The 22,262-nt window shown below is 45.0% G+C and overlaps 1 protein-coding gene across 3 annotated transcripts in view; it reads right to left on the bottom strand.

The window, feature by feature from the left end:
• Positions 1-3,611: 3,611 nt before the first annotated feature.
• The window catches only part of map3k21 (mitogen-activated protein kinase kinase kinase 21), a 95,676-nt gene continuing 77,025 nt past the window's right edge, over positions 3,612-22,262 (bottom strand). Inside the window, exons 4-11 of one of the 3 annotated variants that reach the window (XM_085979470.1) lie at positions 21,681-21,856; positions 18,028-18,268; positions 13,587-13,709; positions 10,991-11,113; positions 9,499-9,652; positions 7,341-7,441; positions 4,903-5,679; positions 3,612-4,171 (exon numbers count right to left, since the gene is read on the bottom strand). In XM_085979470.1, the coding sequence (XP_085835596.1) occupies positions 3,735-4,171; positions 4,903-5,679; positions 7,341-7,441; positions 9,499-9,652; positions 10,991-11,113; positions 13,587-13,709; positions 18,028-18,268; positions 21,681-21,856 (2,132 nt within the window). In that variant the 3' untranslated portion in view covers positions 3,612-3,734. Of the gene's footprint in view, positions 4,172-4,734; positions 5,680-7,340; positions 7,442-9,498; positions 9,653-10,990; positions 11,114-13,586; positions 13,710-18,027; positions 18,269-21,680; positions 21,857-22,262 lie in introns of all 3 variants that reach the window. The other 2 variants (XM_085979462.1, XR_015075843.1) reach the window with 2 other exon arrangements.

Below are 22,262 nucleotides of genomic sequence, written 5' to 3'. Positions count from 1 at the left end.
TCAACAGAATTCGTTTCTGCAATTTTTGTTCTGTTAACACATGATTAATTACGAAATCAAAATAAGAGATTTTCATTAGGGCTTTCATATCAAAAAGATACGTTTAGACGAGGGAAACAAAATGGGCTATACACGTACTGATGCTGAGCTTCTCAGAAAGGATTCCCATTAGCCTTTGTTGGGATTCAGCATGGACCAAGCCCGCTTGGCAAAATATAAAACAAGTTCTTATTTAATACCTAAGATTTTACATAAATATTATTCAAAGTCTCAAACTGCAGTAAAAATACAACTAAACAAATATATAAAGCAGCATCTTCAAGTGAAAGACCTTTGACAGATGATTTACATAGTGGTACAAATAGCTTCCTTATTTTACTGAAAAAATCATCGCACAAATATATTGTATGATTCGAGTAGCAAGAGTCAGAATCAGTCTCTCTCTCAATGTACAGTAATTAATGCTTTTAAAATAAAAACTAAGATTGTATTTGAACAGAGGTAAAAGGCGATGATACTCCATCAACAACCAGTTATTTCAAAAAAGCTTAGCTAGTTTTAAAGTACACAATAACACTGGCAAGATGAATCAGTTGGATTACAGGTCAATGTTCCATTTTCTACATTAAAGTTTAGTACTTATTGGACAACTTAAAACAAAAAAATCACCCTTAGAAAACTCTGAATCTTCACTGGATCCTCTTGCTTTTCCCTGATTATTACTGGCCGCTGGTACAAGTACAAAAAAGGTACAATTTAAAACAAAATGATTCTTGCAATAAAAAAACAGGCACAATCAGCAGGGGTACAAAGTCCTCCCACTGGTCCCTTTTTCCTTTAACTTGTGAGGAACTATATCCTTTATGACCCATTTCAAACTCAAACCGCACTGCCGTAATACCATCATTTCATTTTAGAAACATTGAAAACGGCTGGAGCGTCCCCATGTACATCCACAACAGCAAAAGAATACGAACGTGGATCGGTAAGTTTGGCCGTGGCGTCGACTGCGCATGTACCCACTGGCTGCACTGCTGTGATGTAAAATGCCTATTAACTTATCAAATTCAGTATAAATCCAACCGTAACAAAGAAACATTAGTATGTGGAGAAATAATTACACATTTGAAAGTTACAACACCCCACAAATTTTTATGATTTTACATGTCCAGTGCTTAAAAAAAAAACAAGTGGACGTAGCCAATTCCAGAGTTTTGCTGCATTTGATACTGAAAACTAAGGACTGGCCTTTGTTCAGTACTGTGGAATGTAATATTTACTTATAATTCAGCTCTTGGTTGTGTGATAATCAAAGTTAACCAGCTACCAAAAAAAATTAGAAACATCTTCAAAATGTGCAAATTTTCTTTGAATAACTTTCACATCGACATGAAAACCACACAACTTTGTGAGGGACTGCAGCTTTTAAAAGGTCTTGGGAGTGATAGTTGATTGTACCCGAAAAGCATCTAGTTAGTGTAAAGCAATAATCAATAAGGCAAACTGGGTAAAGGGACGCATCTGGAGAGCAGTGGGTTACAAGTCAGAACAAATTAAATACACAAGTCAGTCAAAGCTATGATAGCCACAGCTATACAGTACGAAAGAGATCAGTGTTTGAACTGGCCAGTAGACCTGTAAAAATTCCATCTTCGGCATTCGGACTACGTTTTACACAGACTAACGTTTTGAGAAGGCCTGTCACAATGTTGAGAATGAGCAGCAGAATATTTTAAATATGCTATTAGTGGACCATTGCAGCCTGGATTGGAATAGAATAAGTTAAGGCGGCGGCAGGTAAGTGGAAACTAAAGCTGAAGCGATTCACACTCGACAAGCTTTTCACATAAGCCTTCCTAGCCGTTTTTTCCACCCCTCACAAAATAAATTGAGGAAGCACTGTAAAAACAGCTGATCAACTAATTCCAGTGTTTGAGTGGGTTTTACTGTAGCTTCCCAAGGTAAAATTGCAGTTTTAAAAAATCCTTGGCGGTGGAGTTTTATGACCCTATACTTAATGTACATAATCTTAGCTACAATTTTCAGAAATGTAACTTCTAAAATTAGTGAGCCATTAATCCCAGAGTTCTTTCATTTAAATGACAGCCCTCTTGAAACACTTCAGAAAGTTATAGTTCACAGGAATGATTCTACATTAAGGCTTCAGATCTAAGTGGCAATGTCTTCAGTATTTTAGTTCCTTTTCCAAAAGGTTCTATTTAATGGTCAAATTTTAAAGTACGTATATATTATTGCAACAAAACTTTAGACAGTATCCCTTCTGTTGGTTTACACAGTGCAAGTTACAGCTTTTGTTCGCCCATCTCTCCGCTCATCCTTTCTTGAAGGTGTCGACTCCCTCACTGGAGTACGGTCCTCTGTGCACCTGGCCCCCTCTATTACTTCACCCAAATTGCCACAATTCATGCGTGAGCCTCGACTGTTAGTGCCGGTTGGTTATCTGACTGCAAGGACATTATATTCCGGTCCAATTCTCTCCTCACAACGTCCACACTTACGGCAAGGGTCTGCTATATAGTGATCACAAGTGCAAAGGCAGGGGTGCTACAGTCCATTGTAGCACCCCCCCAACTGCTCCTCCGCCTGAGATCAACTAACTCAGCACAGACCGGGGAATGAATTGGGGGGACATTCCTGGGCTGTATGGCTCACACGATGGAACCTCTGCACGTGAGCCATTGTGGGGAGTTTCGTGATTTATTTAAAAAAAAATAAAATCATTCACAATCTGTGCAATATGGCTGCTTCACCAGCCTGCAGATTGAATTTGCATAGTGACCAATGTTCCCGCCCGCTCTGCAAGGTCCCGCGCAGGCCGCTCACCGGCTTTTACATTGTAAATACTACACGCACGCAGAAATTTAAAAGGACCGTGCATTAAAAGAAACAGGCCACGCAGAACGAAGCGCAGCTTACAAGGAACACTGATGGTGACTACCACGAAAACCTTTGAGCGAGGTGGCTCCTTTTGGCATTTCAGACAATAACTAGGTGGAACCACAGTAAAAGGGATACTGTCTCTACACAGAACTGTTTTGACTCTGCCTGAAATTAAGATCGTGAGCTAGAAGAGAATGTAGCTTGCATCAAGTCGATATACCGGTCAACTACATGTATAGAGAGTGTCAAAGTTCTTAGGCCACAGTAAAAGGTTGAATGCATAAAAGACTAATCAAGTTTTTACAAGCAGACAGCCCAAAAAACCCAACTAGCCTTGCAATTTAAGTATGAAACGGGCACGTTGTAATGACCTTTGAATATTTTTGAACAACAAAATTTCATCTAAGTGCAATATACCACGGGCCTAAGCAAAACTGATCCTCCAGTTTCACGTGCAGTAGATTGGATCTCGAGTTTGCCAGAAACAAGATGCACTTCCTTTCCCAAAATCTGACAGCCAGAGCTAGGTGCAGGATAAACAGTCCTTCTGTACCAGAGACCCAAGATCAAATCCAGCTCGGATCCAGGATTGAGAGGGTGGGCTGTTAACGAAGAGAGTTAAGTAGCGAGATGACATTCTTCATCTGTTCTGATCAGATGGGACCCCCATGGGCCTACAGTAGAAAAGTGTCACACAATACCTAGAAAGAAAATTACATTCTGTTCACATTTCCCCCCCCCCCCCCAAACAAGGTTCATTGCATTCATATAATTACTCTCCCAAATAATAAAAAGGGAACGTTTGCACGGTCCAGTCTCCAAGGCAGTGAGTGCTAAGACGGAAACTCCTTCTCCAGTTCAAAGCCACTTGGTCGGCTGGACTTGGATTCACTTCTGCAGAGGGGTACTGTGCCATCCTGGCTTTGGCCTTCCATGTCCATGTCGAGTAGAGAGCAGGCACCAAAGGGCAAACTGGGCCAACGTTCGGCAGTGAGGAGTACGTCCAAACTAGGCACTGTGGCATCTCCTGAACCGTCTGGGGACTCCGTTTGGCTGATCGAGTGAGACGCGAGTCGCCAGGGGTCTGTTCTGATTCGGGGCATGGAAGGCCGAGGCCGAGGCACCATGTCCCCAGATTTTGGTCTCTCGGGCGTAGCGTCCCTGTTTGGAGCTCTCCGTCTTGCAGACGCCGGGTATATGGTTTTGGGATCTGGAAGACGCGGGAACTCTGATGACTCTCTGCGTGGACTGGAGTCGGCAACTCCATTAGCTAAGAGAAAATTAACACAAAGAAGAAACCATCAATGGTTTCACATCCATCTGAAAGACTAAAATCCTGCATCCAAATAAATAGCAACAATCATACAATGCAATGAAGTCAACAAGCTGACTCTGTGCCTACACCAGGCTGGCACATAACCGAGAGTATACTACCCCAAACTGAAAATCATACTGCCCAATAAATAGGACAACGGTTCTGGAAATAGTTGTACTTAACAGCACCAGCCTCCTTCCATGTAGTGCAGTAGCACTCATAATATGACCCATGGCTATTTGTAGCCCACCTCCTCTTTGTTTGTGACTCTCACCATATGTGCTGTTCCTTATTTCTCTGGCCCTGCATTCATTGTCTTCTGAGCAATGGTGGCTGTTGACTCGAGTGTTATTCTCTTTCCTTTTCTTGCTCTCCAGCAAGAGAAGGCAAGGGTGCGGATCTTACAGGTTTATCGCGGGTTCCATACAAGTGACAAAGCTCTACTGAAATACAAAGGTTTAATAAAGTATTGGTCCTACGGGGGGAGGTTTTTGTGCCTCTTCCGGTGAGAGACGTACCCTGGCCTCCAGTTGGTAACGGGCCTACAGTGGCGCGATTGAAATCAGGTGCGGAGTGGGGAATTCCAGGTGCAAATCGACATCCCCTCACTCATGCTGCAGCCTTCCAGAGAGTGGCCCCCGAGCAAGACACTTGGTTGGGTTTGTGGCCTTTGACAAAAAACTTACTGGCTGGGCTTCCTTCAGATGGCGTCTGGTGGGTGACATTGTGTTTAGCAGCTCCCTTTGCTGGCACTGCACGGGATTCTCTCAGACTCACAGAAACAGGTGCATCAGCGTCCGACAAAGGTGACAAATCATCCAGATTCCTGTGCGTCCCGTTTACTGAACTGTTCAAAGGATTGTCAGTCAAGAATTCTGGTTTGTGGACGACGCCGTCAGGAGTGAGGGGCGTGTTACAAACGGATGTATCCTCGCTGTCCGACCGGAGCAAGGACCTCGTGGAATTACATTCGGATATGGAAGACATTGACAAGAGATTAACAGCGTGCGAGTTCAGCGAGGGAATGTTTGTCTCGTCCTTCTTGGAGACCGTCCGGTTTGGGGGGCTCGTGCTTCTGCGGAACCGGCTGGTTCTCTGAAAGAGGCCCTCCCTTTTCTTCTTCTCCTCCTTGACCTCAATTTCCTCCGAAACCTGCGATTTGTTCACTTCTCGGATGTCAAACCCCAAGGCCACAGATGCAAGCAGCACAGCACACCCGTACAGCACCACATCAGTTTTCTTCCTCTGATTTAATCGCTTCAGGCTGTTTGTGGGAGTGACCTGCGGGGTGCTGTTGGCAGAACTGACGGGCGTCGCCTCCTCCTGGCTTTCACTGCCACCATCTCCCTCTCCCTGATGATCTTTACGAAGAGGTAGATCAATATACACCTGATTAGGTAATTTGGACTGCTTTGGTCGGTTTTCGTAGTCTTCAGCTGCTCGTGTCTGCTCGGACGCGCTCCCTGTGGATAAGACAATCAGACAGTTCAGTACCTCAACCAGCACCTGTTATACACCAACACTGAAGTTAAAAGGTACGTGTTTGCAAAAAGAGATCAATGGCTGGGTTCCAGGTCTCATGACACAACGCTTCCATAATAATGAATCGGGTAATCATTGGGAACATTTTCTTCAGATGTGTGCACAAATCTGAGGATGGGGGGGAAAGGGGGAGAGAAATTTCCCCCCTCATTCAGGTCCACACTGGACATGCGCACATTTAACACTGGACAGTGATTAGGAGTAGGAACCCTGGCTGGTTGCCGGGGTCCCTAATGGGCTTGAACCAAATCAGCACAATCCAGGGATCTAACCTCGGAATCTCAGATCAGTTCTACACAGGACAATGACTTGAAAACATCAGGCCACCAGATCTCTGAATGCGAGATCATTTGAAAGCTAAACTATTTGGCAAGTTCAAATACCCTTAAAAAGAAATAATTTGCATTTATATTTATCTCATTGCGATCAATGGCTGGGATCCAGGTCTTGGGACACAACGCTTCCGTTATAATGAACAGAGTAATCACCGGGAACATTTTCTTGAGACGTGTGCCCAAATTTGAGGTCAACAATGGGCCTAAATCTATGCAATTTCCCAATGAATACACAATTGCATGAAAAAGAAACATTCCTTTCCTCAGCTTGAAACATCTACAGTACTATAGTATGGAAACATGAAAAAAATACACTTCCATCCGCTTCCCCACATGGCACTAAGGGTCTATCCGGCCATACAAACCGTACGATGTTAACTGATTTCAGCCAAGGTTGTTGTAGGGACACTACAATTGGTTTCAGTGACCCCGGGCTAAGGTGGTCAGATTGCCTGCTCCAAATATGGACGGGTAGACATCAGCTAAGGAAAAAATAGGGCTTAGTTGTGATTTGCCGCTGCCATGTGGTCAAACAGCCTGCTGGATCTCACCGTCAAGGCTCAGATTAAAAAAAAATTCATTCATGGGATGTGGGCGTCGCTTTTATTGCCCATCCCTAATTGCCCTCGAGATGGTGGGGGTGAACCGCCTTCTTGAACCGCTGCAGTCCGTGTGGTGAAGGTACACCCATGGTGCTGTTAGGGAGGGAGTTCCAGGATTTTGACCCAGCGACGATGAAGGATCGGCGATATATTTCCAAGTCAGGATGGTGTGTGACTCGGACGGGAATTTGGAGGTGGTGATGTTCCCATGCGCCTGCTGCCCTTGTCCTTCTAGGTGGAAGAGGTCGTGGATTTGGGAGGTGCTGCCAAAGAAACCTTGGCGAGTTGCTGATATGAATAATGGCCACCTGGATGCAATACCAGAGGATCTCAACGTTCAGGTAACCATACAATCATGAACAGGAGCAGGAAGACTCAGATTTCCCCTTTCCTAGCCCAGGAGCACCATCGCCAATTGTACCTCCTCCAACACAAAATCAACTAACTCATCACAGACTGTGAATTAAAACGGGTCAGTAACCCTGGCATCTCCCTACTGGTTTTCATTCACAAATCATCCATTGTCGCATCAATGAATCATAAATTTCCTTGACTAGACTGCAAGTAGCTGGTTAAACTCCTCATGGAACTTCAATAGACCTGGAATTAAAGGCATTTAATAACAATATAGGTAAAAATTCATACCCTGGTCTGCAACATTTGCAAAAACTGAGGTTAGAGGTAAAGTTGGAGTCTTCAATAAACTTGTAGACCATGGATTGTTGCCATCTGACAAAGGCCTTGTCCTAAAATTTAAAACAAAAATCATTTTAGATCATCTTACATCTCATTGTGTTCTATTTTTCTCCCTAGTGATCCAACATATACAATGAAAGAGAAGAGCATCCAGGCCCGGAGCTGACCACGCAGCCAATCACACAGCCTCTTCTGAGAAAACATAGCCATCATAAAGGAAAACGATGGGTTCGTCAACAATCGCCGCTCAGCAGCACTGGCTTGCTTCAGAGTGAGTTACATGCAGGTTCACAGGCCAGGTTCATTGGTTCTCCTCCGGTTCACAGGCCAGGAACACTGGCTCTCCTCCAGTTCACAGGCCAGGAACACTGGTTCTCCTCCAGTTCACAGGCCAGGAACACTGGCTCTCCTCCAGTTCACAGGCCAGGAACACTGGCTCTCCTCCGGTTCACAGGCCAGGAACACTGGCTCTCCTCCAGTTCACAGGCCAGGAACACTGGCTCTCCTCCAGTTCACAGGCCAGGAACACTGGCTCTCCTCCAGTTCACAGGCCAGGAACACTGGCTCTCCTCCAGTTCACAGGCCAGGAACACTGGCTCTCCTCCAGTTCACAGGCCAGGAACACTGGCTCTCCTCCAGTTCACAGGCCAGGAACACTGGCTCTCCTCCAGTTCACAGGCCAGGAACACTGGCTCTCCTCCAGTTCACAGGCCAGGAACACTGGCTCTCCTCCAGTTCACAGGCCAGGAACACTGGCTCTCCTCCAGTTCACAGGCCAGGAACACTGGCTCTCCTCCAGTTCACAGGCCAGGAACACTGGCTCTCCTCCAGTTCACAGGCCAGGAACACTGGCTCTCCTCCAGTTCACAGGCCAGGAACACTGGCTCTCCTCCAGTTCACAGGCCAGGAACACTGGCTCTCCTCCAGTTCACAGGCCAGGAACACTGGCTCTCCTCCAGTTCACAGGCCAGGAACACTGGCTCTCCTCCAGTTCACAGGCCAAGAACACTGGCTCTCCTCCAGTTCACAGGCCAGGAACACTGGCTCTCCTCCAGTTCACAGGCCAGGAACACTGGCTCTCCTCCGGTTCACAGGCCAGGAACACTGGCTCTCCTCCGGTTCACAGGCCAGGAACACTGGCTCTCCTCCGGTTCACAGGCCAGGAACACTGGCTCTCCTCCGGTTCACAGGCCAGGAACACTGGCTCTCCTCCGGTTCACAGGCCAGGAACACTGGCTCTCCTCCGGTTCACAGGCCAGGAACACTGGCTCTCCTCCGGTTCACAGGCCAGGAACACTGGCTCTCCTCCGGTTCACAGGCCAGGAACACTGGCTCTCCTCCGGTTCACAGGCCAGGAACACTGGTTTGCTTCCCAGTTAGTTACATACAGTTTCAAAGTACAGGAAACTTTCTGGTATCCGGCACGGACGGGACCGACGTGGTGCCGGTTCATCAACAATGCCGGACGACCAAACGAGTTACGGAGCTCAGAGCTCCGTATAAAGCAACAAACCCTGTTGCGCTTCAAAACAAATCGGCACAAGTTGCAAGCGTCTCTGTAGCTTAGCAACAGCTTCAGCTACACCCTTGCACAGCAACAAATGAAGTAAAAAAAAAAAGTAATAAAAGTTAACGGAACCGACTCCTGAATTTTGCCGGTGGATAGAGCGTTCCGGTTATTTAGGGGCCGATTAATCGAAAGTTTTCTGTACAACAGGGCAAAGATAATCCATTTTGGATACCATTACAAGTTTTGTTCACTCTTTAATCAGCTGAGCGGTATATGGAGGGAGGTGGGTGGGGGGGGCGAGAGGGAGGTGGGGGGGGGGGGAAGTGAGAAGGAGGGGGTAAAAAAGAGAGGGAGGTGGGGGTGTGGATTGAATCAGCACGGGTTCCCATTCCTATTCGACAATCCCTGCTGAAAAGTGCGTAAACATTGGGAGTGTGGGGGTTCAGGCACAACTGTGATGCCCTCCACAGTCAAACAGTCTGCCAACACTCACAGGTTTGCCTCACAAATGAAGAATGGCTACTGGAGGCCTGCCGGTGCCCACAGAATTTGGACCCTACCACAGTGGGGAAACAAGTCCCATCTTTCAGCACTCACCTTTCCTCACAACTGGCTCGCTCCTTGGTTTGCATAGAACTGGGTCCCCAAGTTCGCCCTTTCTTCCTGCAAGCTTTCTGCACCTCTTCGTCATAATCTTCATGTCGGTAGACTGTGCTTTTACCCCAGGTTCTATTGCTCTCATCAAGGGTAACTGCACAAAACAGAGTCAGAACACTAAATGTGTTACACGAGTACTCCAAGAGGCTTAAGAAGGTGGACTTACCCCCTGCAGGGTTACAGCAATTGTCAGCTGGATTTTAAACCAAATAGAAAGCAAAACATAAGAAAAAGGCTCAGACAGCCAGGCAACACAAAGCAACAGCGCGTCATTAAGGCCACCAAATCCCAGCAGAAAAGATCCTAAAAGTTAAAGCACTTTTGCTTCGGTGTTTGCTAAACAGGCCCGAGAGCCGAGGAGAAACAGCCAAATTCCAGCAGCAAGCCGATGGGGCGACAGGAGCAGAACCCGCTGAAGAGAGGAAAAGATGGATCGGTTCGTCGATTGACAGACGTCGGACAACAGGCAGATTTAATCTTAATTGCACTGTTCAGTGGTGACTGCCTAGAGTCAGGCTGTCAAAATATGAAAGCATTCACTTCAAAAGAAGAGGTCGAGGGTGAAGAAAGGTCAGTTCATGCAATCCATTCGTCTTGTACTAACTTTCAGCATGGTATCTAATTGGGCTTTGATTAACCCCAATGTTTTTAAATCTCTATTACCTTGCTTGGTAGATCATTCTAAGCTTTCATCACCCTTCAAGGGGGATGGAAAAACAGACGGCCTATAATCTACATCTATTAAAATAATTAGACCATGTGAAGCAGCACAGAGCAAACCGCGAGAGGAATTTAAAATAAAACTTTAGTCATTAATATTGACGACATTTTGTTTTGTTTCACTTTCCCTCTCTGCGTGGATAATTCTGATGTTTGAATCCAGAGTTGGGAGCACATAGGCCTTAGGCTCGATGGCCATCGGCACCGACTTAACTTACCAGATAGTCGGCTACTGCAAGGCTGGCCGGCCTGACATCCAAGGACTGGGGATAGGGGGAAGGAAAGGAAAGCAGCGTCATCTAGCACCTCGACAGAGGTGAGGGGAGGCCCGTTGAACCATTTGTTTAAACGGAGAATCTAGCACACAGTCAAGTCAGTTAGCTCATTACAAGTCGACAACTTCAGACCGCACAGTGTGTGTGTTGGGGGGGGGGGGGGGGGGGGGGGGGGGAGAGAAAGAGTTTGACTTTGTGCCGGTGGAAATACAAAATCGGGAAGAGATGTAAAACTGTCTGCCGATTCACTCATTTTACACTATCGCACAGTCAAACTTATCCCCACGGTCTCTAAAGCGAATGCACAAACACATCGGAAACATTCGATCACCGAAGGAATTGTTTTGATTGCTTCAGGAGGGTCACCACTGAACAGTACATTACGGGAGTACCAAGATGATTTATTGCCTGCTCATGATTTAACACAAAAATCTTGCCTTTTGTCTTAGCCCTACTGAGGGATTTGCTTGCACATTCACTCGCGATATCCACATCCTGTTGGTATACATATATGCTGTTGCGGTGGCCGCTGGAATTGGCAGCATCGGTTTTGGCGCTCACTGAGGAAAATAAACAAAATGGGGGAGGGTGGGGGGAGGGTGAAAAGCTGTCTGTTTTAGTTTAAGTACAATTGTTTATGAAGCTCTATTATCTGTGTGCAGATTTTGTTGAGAAACGGTATTTAGAAAGGCAGATTATGATAACCACCGGTAACAAAAACAATACAGCACTCAAGTTTCTTTGCGACAATTTTGTTGCCATCTTGTCCCTTTCTCTAAAGGCCCAGACTCTGGCTTACAGTCCCACAGGCACCAGCAGTTCTCAGCCAACTCTTCTAAATTCAGTGTGTCTAGATAATACATCCCAGTACAGGAAACTTTGTGCTATCCGGCACCCATGGGATCGAGCTGCTGCCGTTGCCTCAAAACTGCCGTACTCTCCAGAGTTAATTTTGAGAGATACGGAGATTCTTATCTCCGTATTTGACAACAAACACTGTTGCTTAGCAACAGCTTCTAAACACTCGGGTGTGGCCCTAAAGCTCTGTAGCTGAAGCTGTTGCTATAGCTACAGACCTTGCACAGCTTGACTGTTCAGACAAAGCAAAAAAAACAAACAAAAAGAATAAAAAACGGCTGCTGATTTTTGCCGGTGGCTCCAGATTGCCGGATAGCTCACCTCCGGATAGCACAAAGTTTCCTGTATTCGGTTACGGAAGCCTAGCCCGATTCCCATCCTCCCGCATAGACTTTCCAGGAGGAGTCAGGGCCGTGAGCGCCCTGGGTGATTTCCCCACCAGGCTGAGATCAACTCAATCAACACAGATATAAACAGAAATCCCCCCGATCGCCATGTCTCTACATCAGGTGCTGCCTTTACCCAGTCGACCATCAGCTTCAAAAACATCTCAAGTTCCTGCGCATCAGTACATTTGGTTACTGGTGTTAGTCCAGCGCCAGAACGAAGAGTCTGATCAAGTGTGTGACTAATGCTGGAGGAGGGTGTACAAGACCCAAACCAAGATGCCGTCTTCCTGGCCAAATGAGTTGCAGAGAATGCAGATTGCTCGGTGCGCTTTTCCTACAACACTCTCTATCTAAACTCAGTTCCTTACCTGGCCTGGAGCTGTAGGCTTACACCCTGGAAGAAGCAGAGTTGAAGGCCTCTTTGCATTGGGAAGAATCGAAATGGGGCATGGTCAGTGGGATATCCTTCCAGTGAATCAGCATATTGTAAAAGATACCCTTATCGTGTATACATATGTAGGCAGGATTAGGATTTGGTTTAATCTCATATAATTAAGGTTTTTTGAACTTGTAAATGGCGTGTGGATTTGTACTGTAGCTAGAAATAATGAAATGCTTAAAGGTGTTCATTCCTGGGATGCTATAGGGGTTTAATGTGTCAGGGTACAATTTAACTGACTGTGCTGTTTAGCTTCTGCTGAAAGTGCAGTTCGTGCCTGTTGACTTATTTTTCTCAATACAATCGGTCCAAGATAGCGATAGGAAGCAGGGCAATAGGGCCAAGATAATTAGTTACTAGATGGCAATCAAGTTGGCATCTGGTGTTTTGTAGGAACTACCTCACTTCTGGGGTCTTATTCACAATAACTATTATCAGGATATAATGAATCATCAAGGACAGTGTGCGTGACTAGAGACCTATAAAGATCTCAAGATTTCCGTCACAATTTGTAGAGAATCAGGATCGAAAGGATCAACAAAGATTACGTCTCCACCCAGAGGAAAAACAGGGTAAATGCGTTTATTTCTCAGTATGTCTATTGCTTAAAGACATTGTGTGCATCAGACTTGGTCAAGCGCAATAAAAGAATTACGTTGCAACCATATTGGGGGTCAAGTTTTGAATGTTCTTCCAATATGAACGCTTTTTGATGCACAGCTGAAAGCAAGATGATGGCAGAAATAGCCTATGAAAAGTATCAGTTGTGTGGTTCAGCCGTAATGTAGATTCCAAAACCAGAAGCCGACATCAAAGGGAGGCCAAAATGGAGTTATCGATCAGAGGCTAACCAGAACTTGTTCAGTCAAGGTAGGCCACGTGGCCAAATTAAAGCAGGCAAAAAGATGGGATTGGTAACTTCTCAAATCAAATAGTGAACAGAATTATACTGACCCTTTAAAACAAATCGGAGACTATCACTAAAACTGTAGTTTAGTGAATTACATCAGTTTAGGGGATGGAGGGAGGCAGCAAAAAAAAAAAACTTTTGTCTAGATCTTCTTGGAACAGTCAAGACTGCCATGAGAAATGAAAAGCAAGATTTTGGCCCAGAAGAGGAGACTGAGGAAGGTTGTCAGGACAAAATGTACTGTAAAGATACAAATTCCCTCAGCCGGAGGTCATTTTATTCCTGCCCCATAAACACAGGAAAATTCTACGTGGAGTATAAATGAACAAATAAAGAATCACATTTCAATCACTTCTCTTTCATATACTTTACTTGCCAAGCACTACAAAGCAGTTGCAAAGCACAGGATTGAATGACAGAAATGAAATTGCACTTACGCTGTATAGCTCTGAGTCGTGGGATGATGGTGGGGCTGCTTGGCGGACTGTAGCTGCTGCCATTCAAGCTTTTCCGCTTGTCGAGAGTTGGGGAGGCTTGAACAGTGATCTTGTGCTGAAAATCTATCAATTTAAAATAACTGAAATGTCACAGTACGCACAGGACATGATCCATCACAGTTAGAAGTCCGATTCACATTACAAAGGTGAAATAATCAAGCGCTTGGAGCAACACGAGTTGATATCAGGGCCAGTCAATATAGGTCATGCTTGACCAATCTTCTAAAATTCTTCAGATAAATAATAGAGGTAGATATGGAAATGCAGTGGATGTGGTTAATGCGTTATCAGAAAGTAATTGGTAAGATAACTAAATAAGAGACTTATGGCAAGGAAAAAGGTTTTGATAGAGTAGACACAGAGTGTGTTCCCACTTGTGGGCAAGAGCAAAACTAGAGGCCATCAAATACAAGAAATCAAAGAGGAAATTCAGAAGAAACTTCTTTCCCCAGAGAATGGTGAGACCATGGAACTCTCTACCACGGAGTGTTTGAGGCAAATAGCACAGATGCATTTAAAGGGAGGCTAGATAAGCATATGAAGGAGAAGGGAATAGAGGGTTATACTGATAAAGTTAGATGAGGAAAGACGAGGCAGCGGCTCAAGTGGAGCATAAAGGCTGACATGGACTGGTTGGGCCGAATGGCCTGTTTCTGCACGGTACAGTATATTCTATGTAATCCTATTTAAAAAGAATGTGGCTACTAGGACAGATTGTTGGAGGACTGAAAGTAAAGGGAAGGCTAAAAGGGCTAGAAAGATGTGAGTAATCCTCCACTGAGGTCTGTTTAACAGTCATTTTTATTAACAATCTAGACTTGGGGCTTGAGACAACAATAGTGGAATGGCACCAAATTGGTATAACAGCAAACCATGACCAGGATGGTTACAGGATACAGGAGGGCATTAATAGGCTAGCACAATGGATAGATAGGTAGTAGATGCAGTACAATGTAAAATAATGTGAAATAATACATTTTGAAGTATGTATAGGAAACGGAAATACATCTTAAGATTTTAAATGGTGTAGAGGGATGTTGATGTGCAAATACAGAGGTTATAGAAACATAAAAGATAGGAGCAAGAGTAGGCCATTCGGCCCCTCGAGCCTGCTCCGCCATTCAACGAGATCATGGCTGATCATCCAAATTCAGTACCCTGTCCCTGCCTTCTCCCCATATCCCTTGATCCCTTTAGCCTTAAGAAATATATCCAACTCCTTCTTGAATATATTTAATGAATTGGCCTCTGCTGCCTTCTTTGGTAGAGAATTCCACAGGTTCACTACTCTCTGGGTGAAGAAATTCCTCCTCATCTCTGTCCTAAATGGCTTACCCCTTATCCTTAGACTGTGACCCCTGGTTCTGGACTCCCCGACTATCGGGAACATCGTTCCAGCATCTAGTCTGTCTAGTCCTGTTAGAATTTTATAAGTTTCGATGAGATCCCCTCTCATTCTTCTAAACTCCAGCGAGTATAAGCCCAATCGACACAATCTCTCCTCATACGTCATTCCTGCAATCCCAGGTATCAGCCTGGTGAATCTTCGCTGCACTCCCTCCATGGCAAGAACATCCTTCCTCAGATAAGGCGACCAAAACTGCACACAATACTCAAGATGTGGTCTCACCAAGGCCCTGTACAACTGCAGCAAGACATCCTTGTTCCTGTACTCAAACCCTTTCGCTGCGAAGGCCAACATACCATTTGCCTTCTTAACCACCTGCTGCACCTGCACGCTTACTTTCAGCGACTGGTGCACAAGGACGCCCAGGTCTCGTTGCATTTCCCCTTCTCCCAATCTATTGCCATTCAGATAATAATCTGCCTTCCTGTTTTTGACACCAAAGTGGATAACCTCACATTTATCCACGTTATATTGCATCTGCCATGCTTCTGCCCAATCACCCAACATGTCCAAATCATACTGGAGTTTCTCGGCATCCTCCTCACAGCACACACGCCCACCCAGCTTTGTGTCGTCTGCAAAAGGAGATATTACATCTAATTCCCTCGTCCAGATCATTAATATATATATTGTGAATAGCTGGGGTCCAAGGACCGATCCCTGCGGTACCCCACTAGTCATTGCCTGCCACTCGGAAAAAGAGCCGTTTATTCCAACTCTTTGCTTTCTGTTTGCCAACCAGTTCTCTATCCAAGTCAATACCTTGCCCCCAATCCCATGTGCCTTAATTTTACACGCTAATCTCTTATGCGGGACCTTATCGAAAGCCTTTTGAAAGTCCAAATACACCACATCCACTGGTTCTCCCTTATCTATTTTACCAGTTACATCCTCAAAAAATTCCAGTAAATTAGTCAAGCACAATTTACCTTATTAATGGTGGCGGCCCAAGTAGCTAAGGCCAAAACAAAAGGCAAATGGGATTCTAAATTCTGCATCTCAAGACACTGAATACAATAGCAAGGAGGTACATGTTCAACAAAAAGACTTGCATTTATGTAGCACCTTTTAACAACCTCAGGATGTCCCAAAGCACTTTACAGCCAATTTACTTTTGATGTGTAGTCACTGCTGTAATTTACACACAGCAAGCTCCCACAAACAACGTGATAATGACCAGATAATTTTTTTGTGTGATGTTAATTGAGGGCTAAGTATTGTCCAGGACACCGGGGACAACTCCCCTGCTTTTCGAAATAGTGCCATGGGATCTTTTACGTCCACCTGAGAGAGCAGACGGGACCTCGGCTTAATGTCTCATCTGAAAGACAGAGACAAGACAGCAGCATTGTGTTTTGGTCACCCCATTAATAGAAAGGGCATAAAAACAATGTAGAAGGTGCAACATTGGTTCACTAGAATGTTACTGGGGATGAGGGGTTACATTTATGATGAGACTCTGGAGTAGTTAGAGTTTTCTTTCCCGAGAGCAGAGACATTTAAGGGGTGAACTGATAGACCAGGAAGGTTGATTAGAAGGTAGATAGTGATAGATTGTTTCCAACTGTTGATGAGACGGTAACACAAAGGCATATATTTTAAAATAAGCACAAAGAATTAAAGGCAAGATTAGAAAGTTTCTCCACACTAAGGTGGACGTAAAAGATCCCATGGCACTATTTTGAACAAGAGCAGGGGAGATATCCCTAGTGTCATGGACAATATTTATCCCTCAATCAACATCACTTGGAAAAAGATTATCTGGTCATCATCACATTGCTGTTTGTGGGAGCTTGCTGTGCGCAAATTGGATACGAAGGAAATAAAGAAATACGGGGATAGAGCGGGAAGTTGGAGTGAAGGTAGATCAGTCATGATCTTATTGAATGGTGGAGCAGGCTCGAAGGGCCGAACGGCCTACTCCTGTTTCTTATGTTCAAAGAATGTGGAATCCTCTGCCACAATCCATAGTTGACACAGAGGTCATTAATTAAATAGTTGCTTGAAAAAGAGGAATAGTATTGGGCTTGTGGAGCGAGGACAGTGACTACTTGGCTCATGTGGAAAAATTACTGGCACAGAGTTGATGGGCCCAATGGCCTGTTTCTGTTCGGTCACATTCTCGGAGTTAAAGCAACTCTGCAATGTAATTTTAGTTTGTTTTATTTCTGGCAACTTTTCATGCCTTTCCTTCTGAAGGTGCTGACTCCTTGCTGGCATACAGTTCCATGGGCACTGGTAAACCTCTGGTATCTCTCCAGACTTCTACAAGAAGAATGTCCAGAGTGTCTGACTGGCAGGCTGTCACAGTCAAACCCATCTTGTCCTCGCCCAACATCCAAACAAGTGGACTTTCCAGCAGGGGTCACTGGATAGCGATCAGGATCGAACACTCTGGTGATTTATCCGCTTCCTGACCCAGGAAGGTTGAAACCAATTTTACCATTCCCCACCTGACTGAGATTCAACTCTGCATGGACCGGAAATTGGGCTACAAATTGCATAACTTAGTGCCTCGTGGCTTTTTATTTAAACACATTTCTTAATACAGGAAACTCTCGATTTACCGGCACCCAAACAACTGGAAATCTCGGTTAACCGGCAAAATTCAGGAGTAGGTTCAGTTAAGTTTTTCTTCATATTAGTGGCCGTTTCTTGATTCTTGGCTGTGTAATCGGGGGTTCCTGCACTTGTTGCTAAGCAACAGGGACGCTTGGTCTGTGGTCGGGCTTCTTGCAGCTGTTGCTAAGCAACAGGGAAGCCTGGATTTGTTGCTGTGTACGAGCTCTCGTACCTTTTAACTATAACTCTCTAATCCGGACTTTTTGATAAACCGGCACCATGCCGGTCCCGTCTGTGCCGGATAAAAAAAAAGAGTTTCCTGTACACACTTGCATCAGACCAAAATTCCAGTTTAGCTTGACACGGGTATTCCCCGTGCCCACCCAGACACCTTAGTTTCTAACTCCATACCTGAAGGCAAACTGATTCGGTTTCCATCTTTTAGCTTTAGCCGGTTTTTCCTGAACTTGCCTTTTCTTTTCTTCACTTTTGGTTTCTCTTGGTTCAGCTGGAAGATGAGGATGTTCAGCTCGCGCTCCAGCACGTCAATCTCCCGCTCCGCCAGCTGCTGCTCCCGGCGCTTCAGCAGCTCCTCGTGGGACTTCTGCTGCAACTCTGCCCTCGTCAGCTCCTCTTCCCGTGATCGCAACTCCTAGGAAGCACAACAGGACAAAGCTATAAAGGGGCAACTGCCGAGTCTGGATTGGTCACGACAACAACAAAACACATCAGTGAGAACGGTGATTAAAAACTTCTACCCACCCATAGTGCAAATTATAAAGTGCAAAGAACATCTTAAAACTACGTACAGTAGCTCGAATGTCATTATTTCAATCCAGTTTCTAATCCATAAATCCACACCAATTAGATAATGCCTTTAACTTACAAATTCATATCATGTGCAGATGACAGGTATTTTAGACATCAGCACTGACTGAATGCCAATGATAGAGTATGGACAGCAGAAAACCATGTCACATTTATACGGCACTAAGTCAAGAGAAACTGTCTTACAACTTTTTACACCATGAATTACTTTGCAGTAGTGAGATTGTGGGACATTTCAGCCGCAGAATTCTGCCACATTTGCCTTTATGACAGATAGCCACGGGCGGGGACTTTACTCCGAATCCTCTTTGGTCTCCATCCCCAGATTACAATCTGGGCTTGCAAGACACAGACGACAAATAAGGGAGGGCGTGAATTTTATAACTACCGTGCAGATAGTTTATTTTTGAACTGGGAGTTGTCCAACATCGCCCTCAAAATGAGATGAGCAGGATCCAAGGCATCAGTGCTTTAAGGATGTAGGCCATCAAGATGTTATGCCGAACCCTTGTGCTATTAGAGAGAACCCTTTTAACATCACAGGTTATGTCCTAGCAGCAGCTTCCAGCTTGTACGCTACACAGGTGTGCACTATGCCCAGATATAAATTTGTTCCTACTTTTAAATGATCAAAAAGTAATTAGTGAATCCAAACAAATTGTTCCAACACATCGTAACTGAGAGTAGGATGGTAAGTGCTCTCGGCAGTAAAATATAATTGTGGCTCTTATTTATCTTAGATTAAACTTCGGTAATAGAAACATAGAAGATAGGAGCAGGAGTAGGCCATTCGGCCCCTCGAGCCTGCTCCACCATTCAATGCGATCATGGCTGATCATCCAAATTCAGTACCCTGTCCCTGCTTTCTCCCCATATCCCTTGATCCCTTTAGCCTTAAGAAATATATCTAACTCCTTCTTGAATATATTTAATGAATTGGCCTCAACTGCCTTCTGTGGTAAAGAATTCCACAGGTTCACCACTCTCTGGGTGAAGAAATTCCTCATCTCAGTCCTAAATGGCTTACCCCTTATCCTTAGACTGTGACCCCTGGTTCTGGGCTCCCCCACCATCGGGAACAGCCTTCCTGCATCTAGTCCTGTTAGAATTTTATAAGTTTCAATGAGATTCCCTCTCATTCTTCTAAACTCTAGCGAATATAAGCCTAACTAATCGACCCAATCTCTCCTCATATGTCATTCCTACCATCCCAGGTATCAGTCTGGTGAATCTTCGCTGCACTCCCCCCATGGCAAGAACATCCTTCCTCAGGTAAGGCGACCAAAACTGCACACAATACTCAAGCTGTGGTCTCACCAAGGCCCTGTACAACTGCAGCAAGACATCCTTGTTCCTGTACTCAAACCCTGTCGCTACGAAGGCCAACATAAGAACATAAGAAATAGCAGGAGTAGGCCATACGGCCCCTCGGGCCTGCTCCGCCATTCAATAGGATCATGGCTGATCTGAATCTAGATTCACGTCCAATTCCCTGCCCTCTCCCCGTAACCCCTAATTCCCTTATCTGCTAGGAAAATGTCTATATCCATTTTAAATTTATTTAATGTTGCAGCTTCCGCAGCTCTCTGGGGTAGCAAATTCCATAGATTTACTACCCTCTGAGTGAAGAAGTTCTCATCTCAGTTTTGAAAGGGCTGCCCCTTATTCTAAGATTATGCCCCCTAGTTCTAGTCTCACCCATCAGTGGAAACATCCTCACCGCATCCACCCGATCAAGCCCCCTCATAATGTTATATGTTTCGATAAGATCGCCTCTCATTCTTCTGAACTCCAATGAGTAGAGTCCCAACCTACTCAACCTTTCCTCATACGTCAACCCCCTCATCTCTGGAATCAACCGAGTGAGCCTTCTCTGAACCGCCTCGAGAGCAAGTATATCTTTTCTTAAATATGGAAACCAAAACTGCACGCAGTATTCCAGGTGTGGCCTCACCAATACCCTGTATAACTGCAGCAAGACTTCCCTGCTTTTATACTCCATCCCCCTTGCAATTAAAGCCAAGATTCCATTGGCCTTCCTGATCACCTGCTGCACCTGCATACTAACTTTTTGTGTTTCATGCACCAGGACCCCCAGATCCCTTTGTACTGTAGCACTTTGCAGTTTCTCTCCATTTAAGTAATAACTTGCTCTTTGATTTTTTCTGCCAAAGTGCATAACCTCACACTTTCCAACATTATATTGCATCTGCCAAATCTCTGCCCACTCACTTAGCCTGTCTATGTCCTTTTGCAGGTTTTTTATGTCCTCCTCACTCACTGCTTTCCCTCCCATCTTTGTATCATCGGCAAACTTGGATATGTTGCACTCGGTCCCTTCCTCCAAATCGTTAATATAGATTGTAAAGAGTTGGGGTCCCAGCACTGCCCCCTGCGGAACACCACTAGTTACTGATTGCCAGCCCGAGAACGAACCATTTATCCCAACTCTTTGTTTTCTGTTAGATAGCCAATCTTCCACCCATGCCAGTATATTACCCCCAATCCCGTGATTTCTTATCTTGATCAGTAATCTTGTGTGTGGAACCTTGTCAAATGCCTTTTGGAAGTCCAAATACACTACATCCACTGGTTCCCCTTTATCCACCCTGTATGTTACATCCTCAAAGAATTCGAGCAAATTTGTCAAACATGACTTCCCCTTCGTAAAACCATGCTGACTCTGTCCTATTAAATTATGTTTATCCAAATGCTCTGCTACTGTTTCCTTAATAATGGACTCCAACATTTTGCCAACCACAGATGTTAGGCTAACTGGTCTATAGTTTCCAGCTTTTTGTCGTCTTAACCGCCTGCTGCACCTGCATGCTTACCTTCAGCGACTGGTGCACAAGGACACCCAGGTCTCGTTGCACTTCACCTATATATATTTGACATGCGGTGACTGACCAGTTGGTCTCTATTTATTTATTTTTTTGTTGGTGCTAGTTGAGGAAGAAACATGGGAAAGGACACCGGGAGAACTTCTTACTCTTCCTTAAATTGGGGGGGCTTCTTAATGTTCACCTGAATCAGCGGAACAGACAGACAGGGCCTCAGACTCATCTGAAGAATAGTACCTCTGGCAATACAGTGCTCTCAGTAACTACACTGGAACGTCAATCTAGATTATCTGTTCCTGCTCTGCATTGCGACTGGAGCTAAAAACATTTGGCGTAACAAGATTTTTAAAAACTGCACGATATACTTCCAAAGTAGTAAAACACTGGACTCACTTTTTCCTTTGTCCTCAGCTCATTAAACATTTGCTGTATTTCCATCTTCCAATCATCTTGCATGGAGTGAAAGGACTCTTGGGGCATATCGGTCATGACTGTCGCCTCAATAGCAGTGAGCTGCTCCAAAATGGTAGCAAATGTTGGACGGACGTGAGGATCCTGGTCCCAGCAGTCTGAAATGTGCAACAGGATTATTGAAAAAAAAACCTCTTATGTACTGTTTTTTCCCTCCAATTTTCTCCCCACTTCTCCCTAAAGCATCAACTCTTCCTGGAGTTTGGTTCCGCAAATAATGGCAACCCTCTAGTGCCTTGCCTAAGTGGCCACTTCATGTCTGAGGCTAGGCGTCAGGCTGGAGAGCATCACAGCCAGGCCCAAGTCCCGCAGGGGTCACTGGAAAACAATCAGCAGTGAGAATCCTGGCAGATCTTTCTTTTCTTCTCTAGTCCAGGTATGCTGAGGTCTACTGTAGCATTCGGACTGCTGCCTAACTGAGGTGAGCCACTGCAGCACAGACCATGACTCAAAACTACAGGAAACTTTCAATTTACCGGCACCTAAATAACCGGAAATCTCGGT

The sequence above is a fragment of the Somniosus microcephalus genome, chromosome 3 (genome assembly GCF_052327205.1).
Source record: "Somniosus microcephalus isolate GS21.2 chromosome 3, FLI_Smic_1.0, whole genome shotgun sequence".
Classification (NCBI taxonomy): Eukaryota; Metazoa; Chordata; class Chondrichthyes; order Squaliformes; family Somniosidae; genus Somniosus; species Somniosus microcephalus.
The sequence above is the reverse complement of the archived record's forward strand: the minus strand, read 5'-3'. Positions and strand labels throughout refer to the sequence as shown.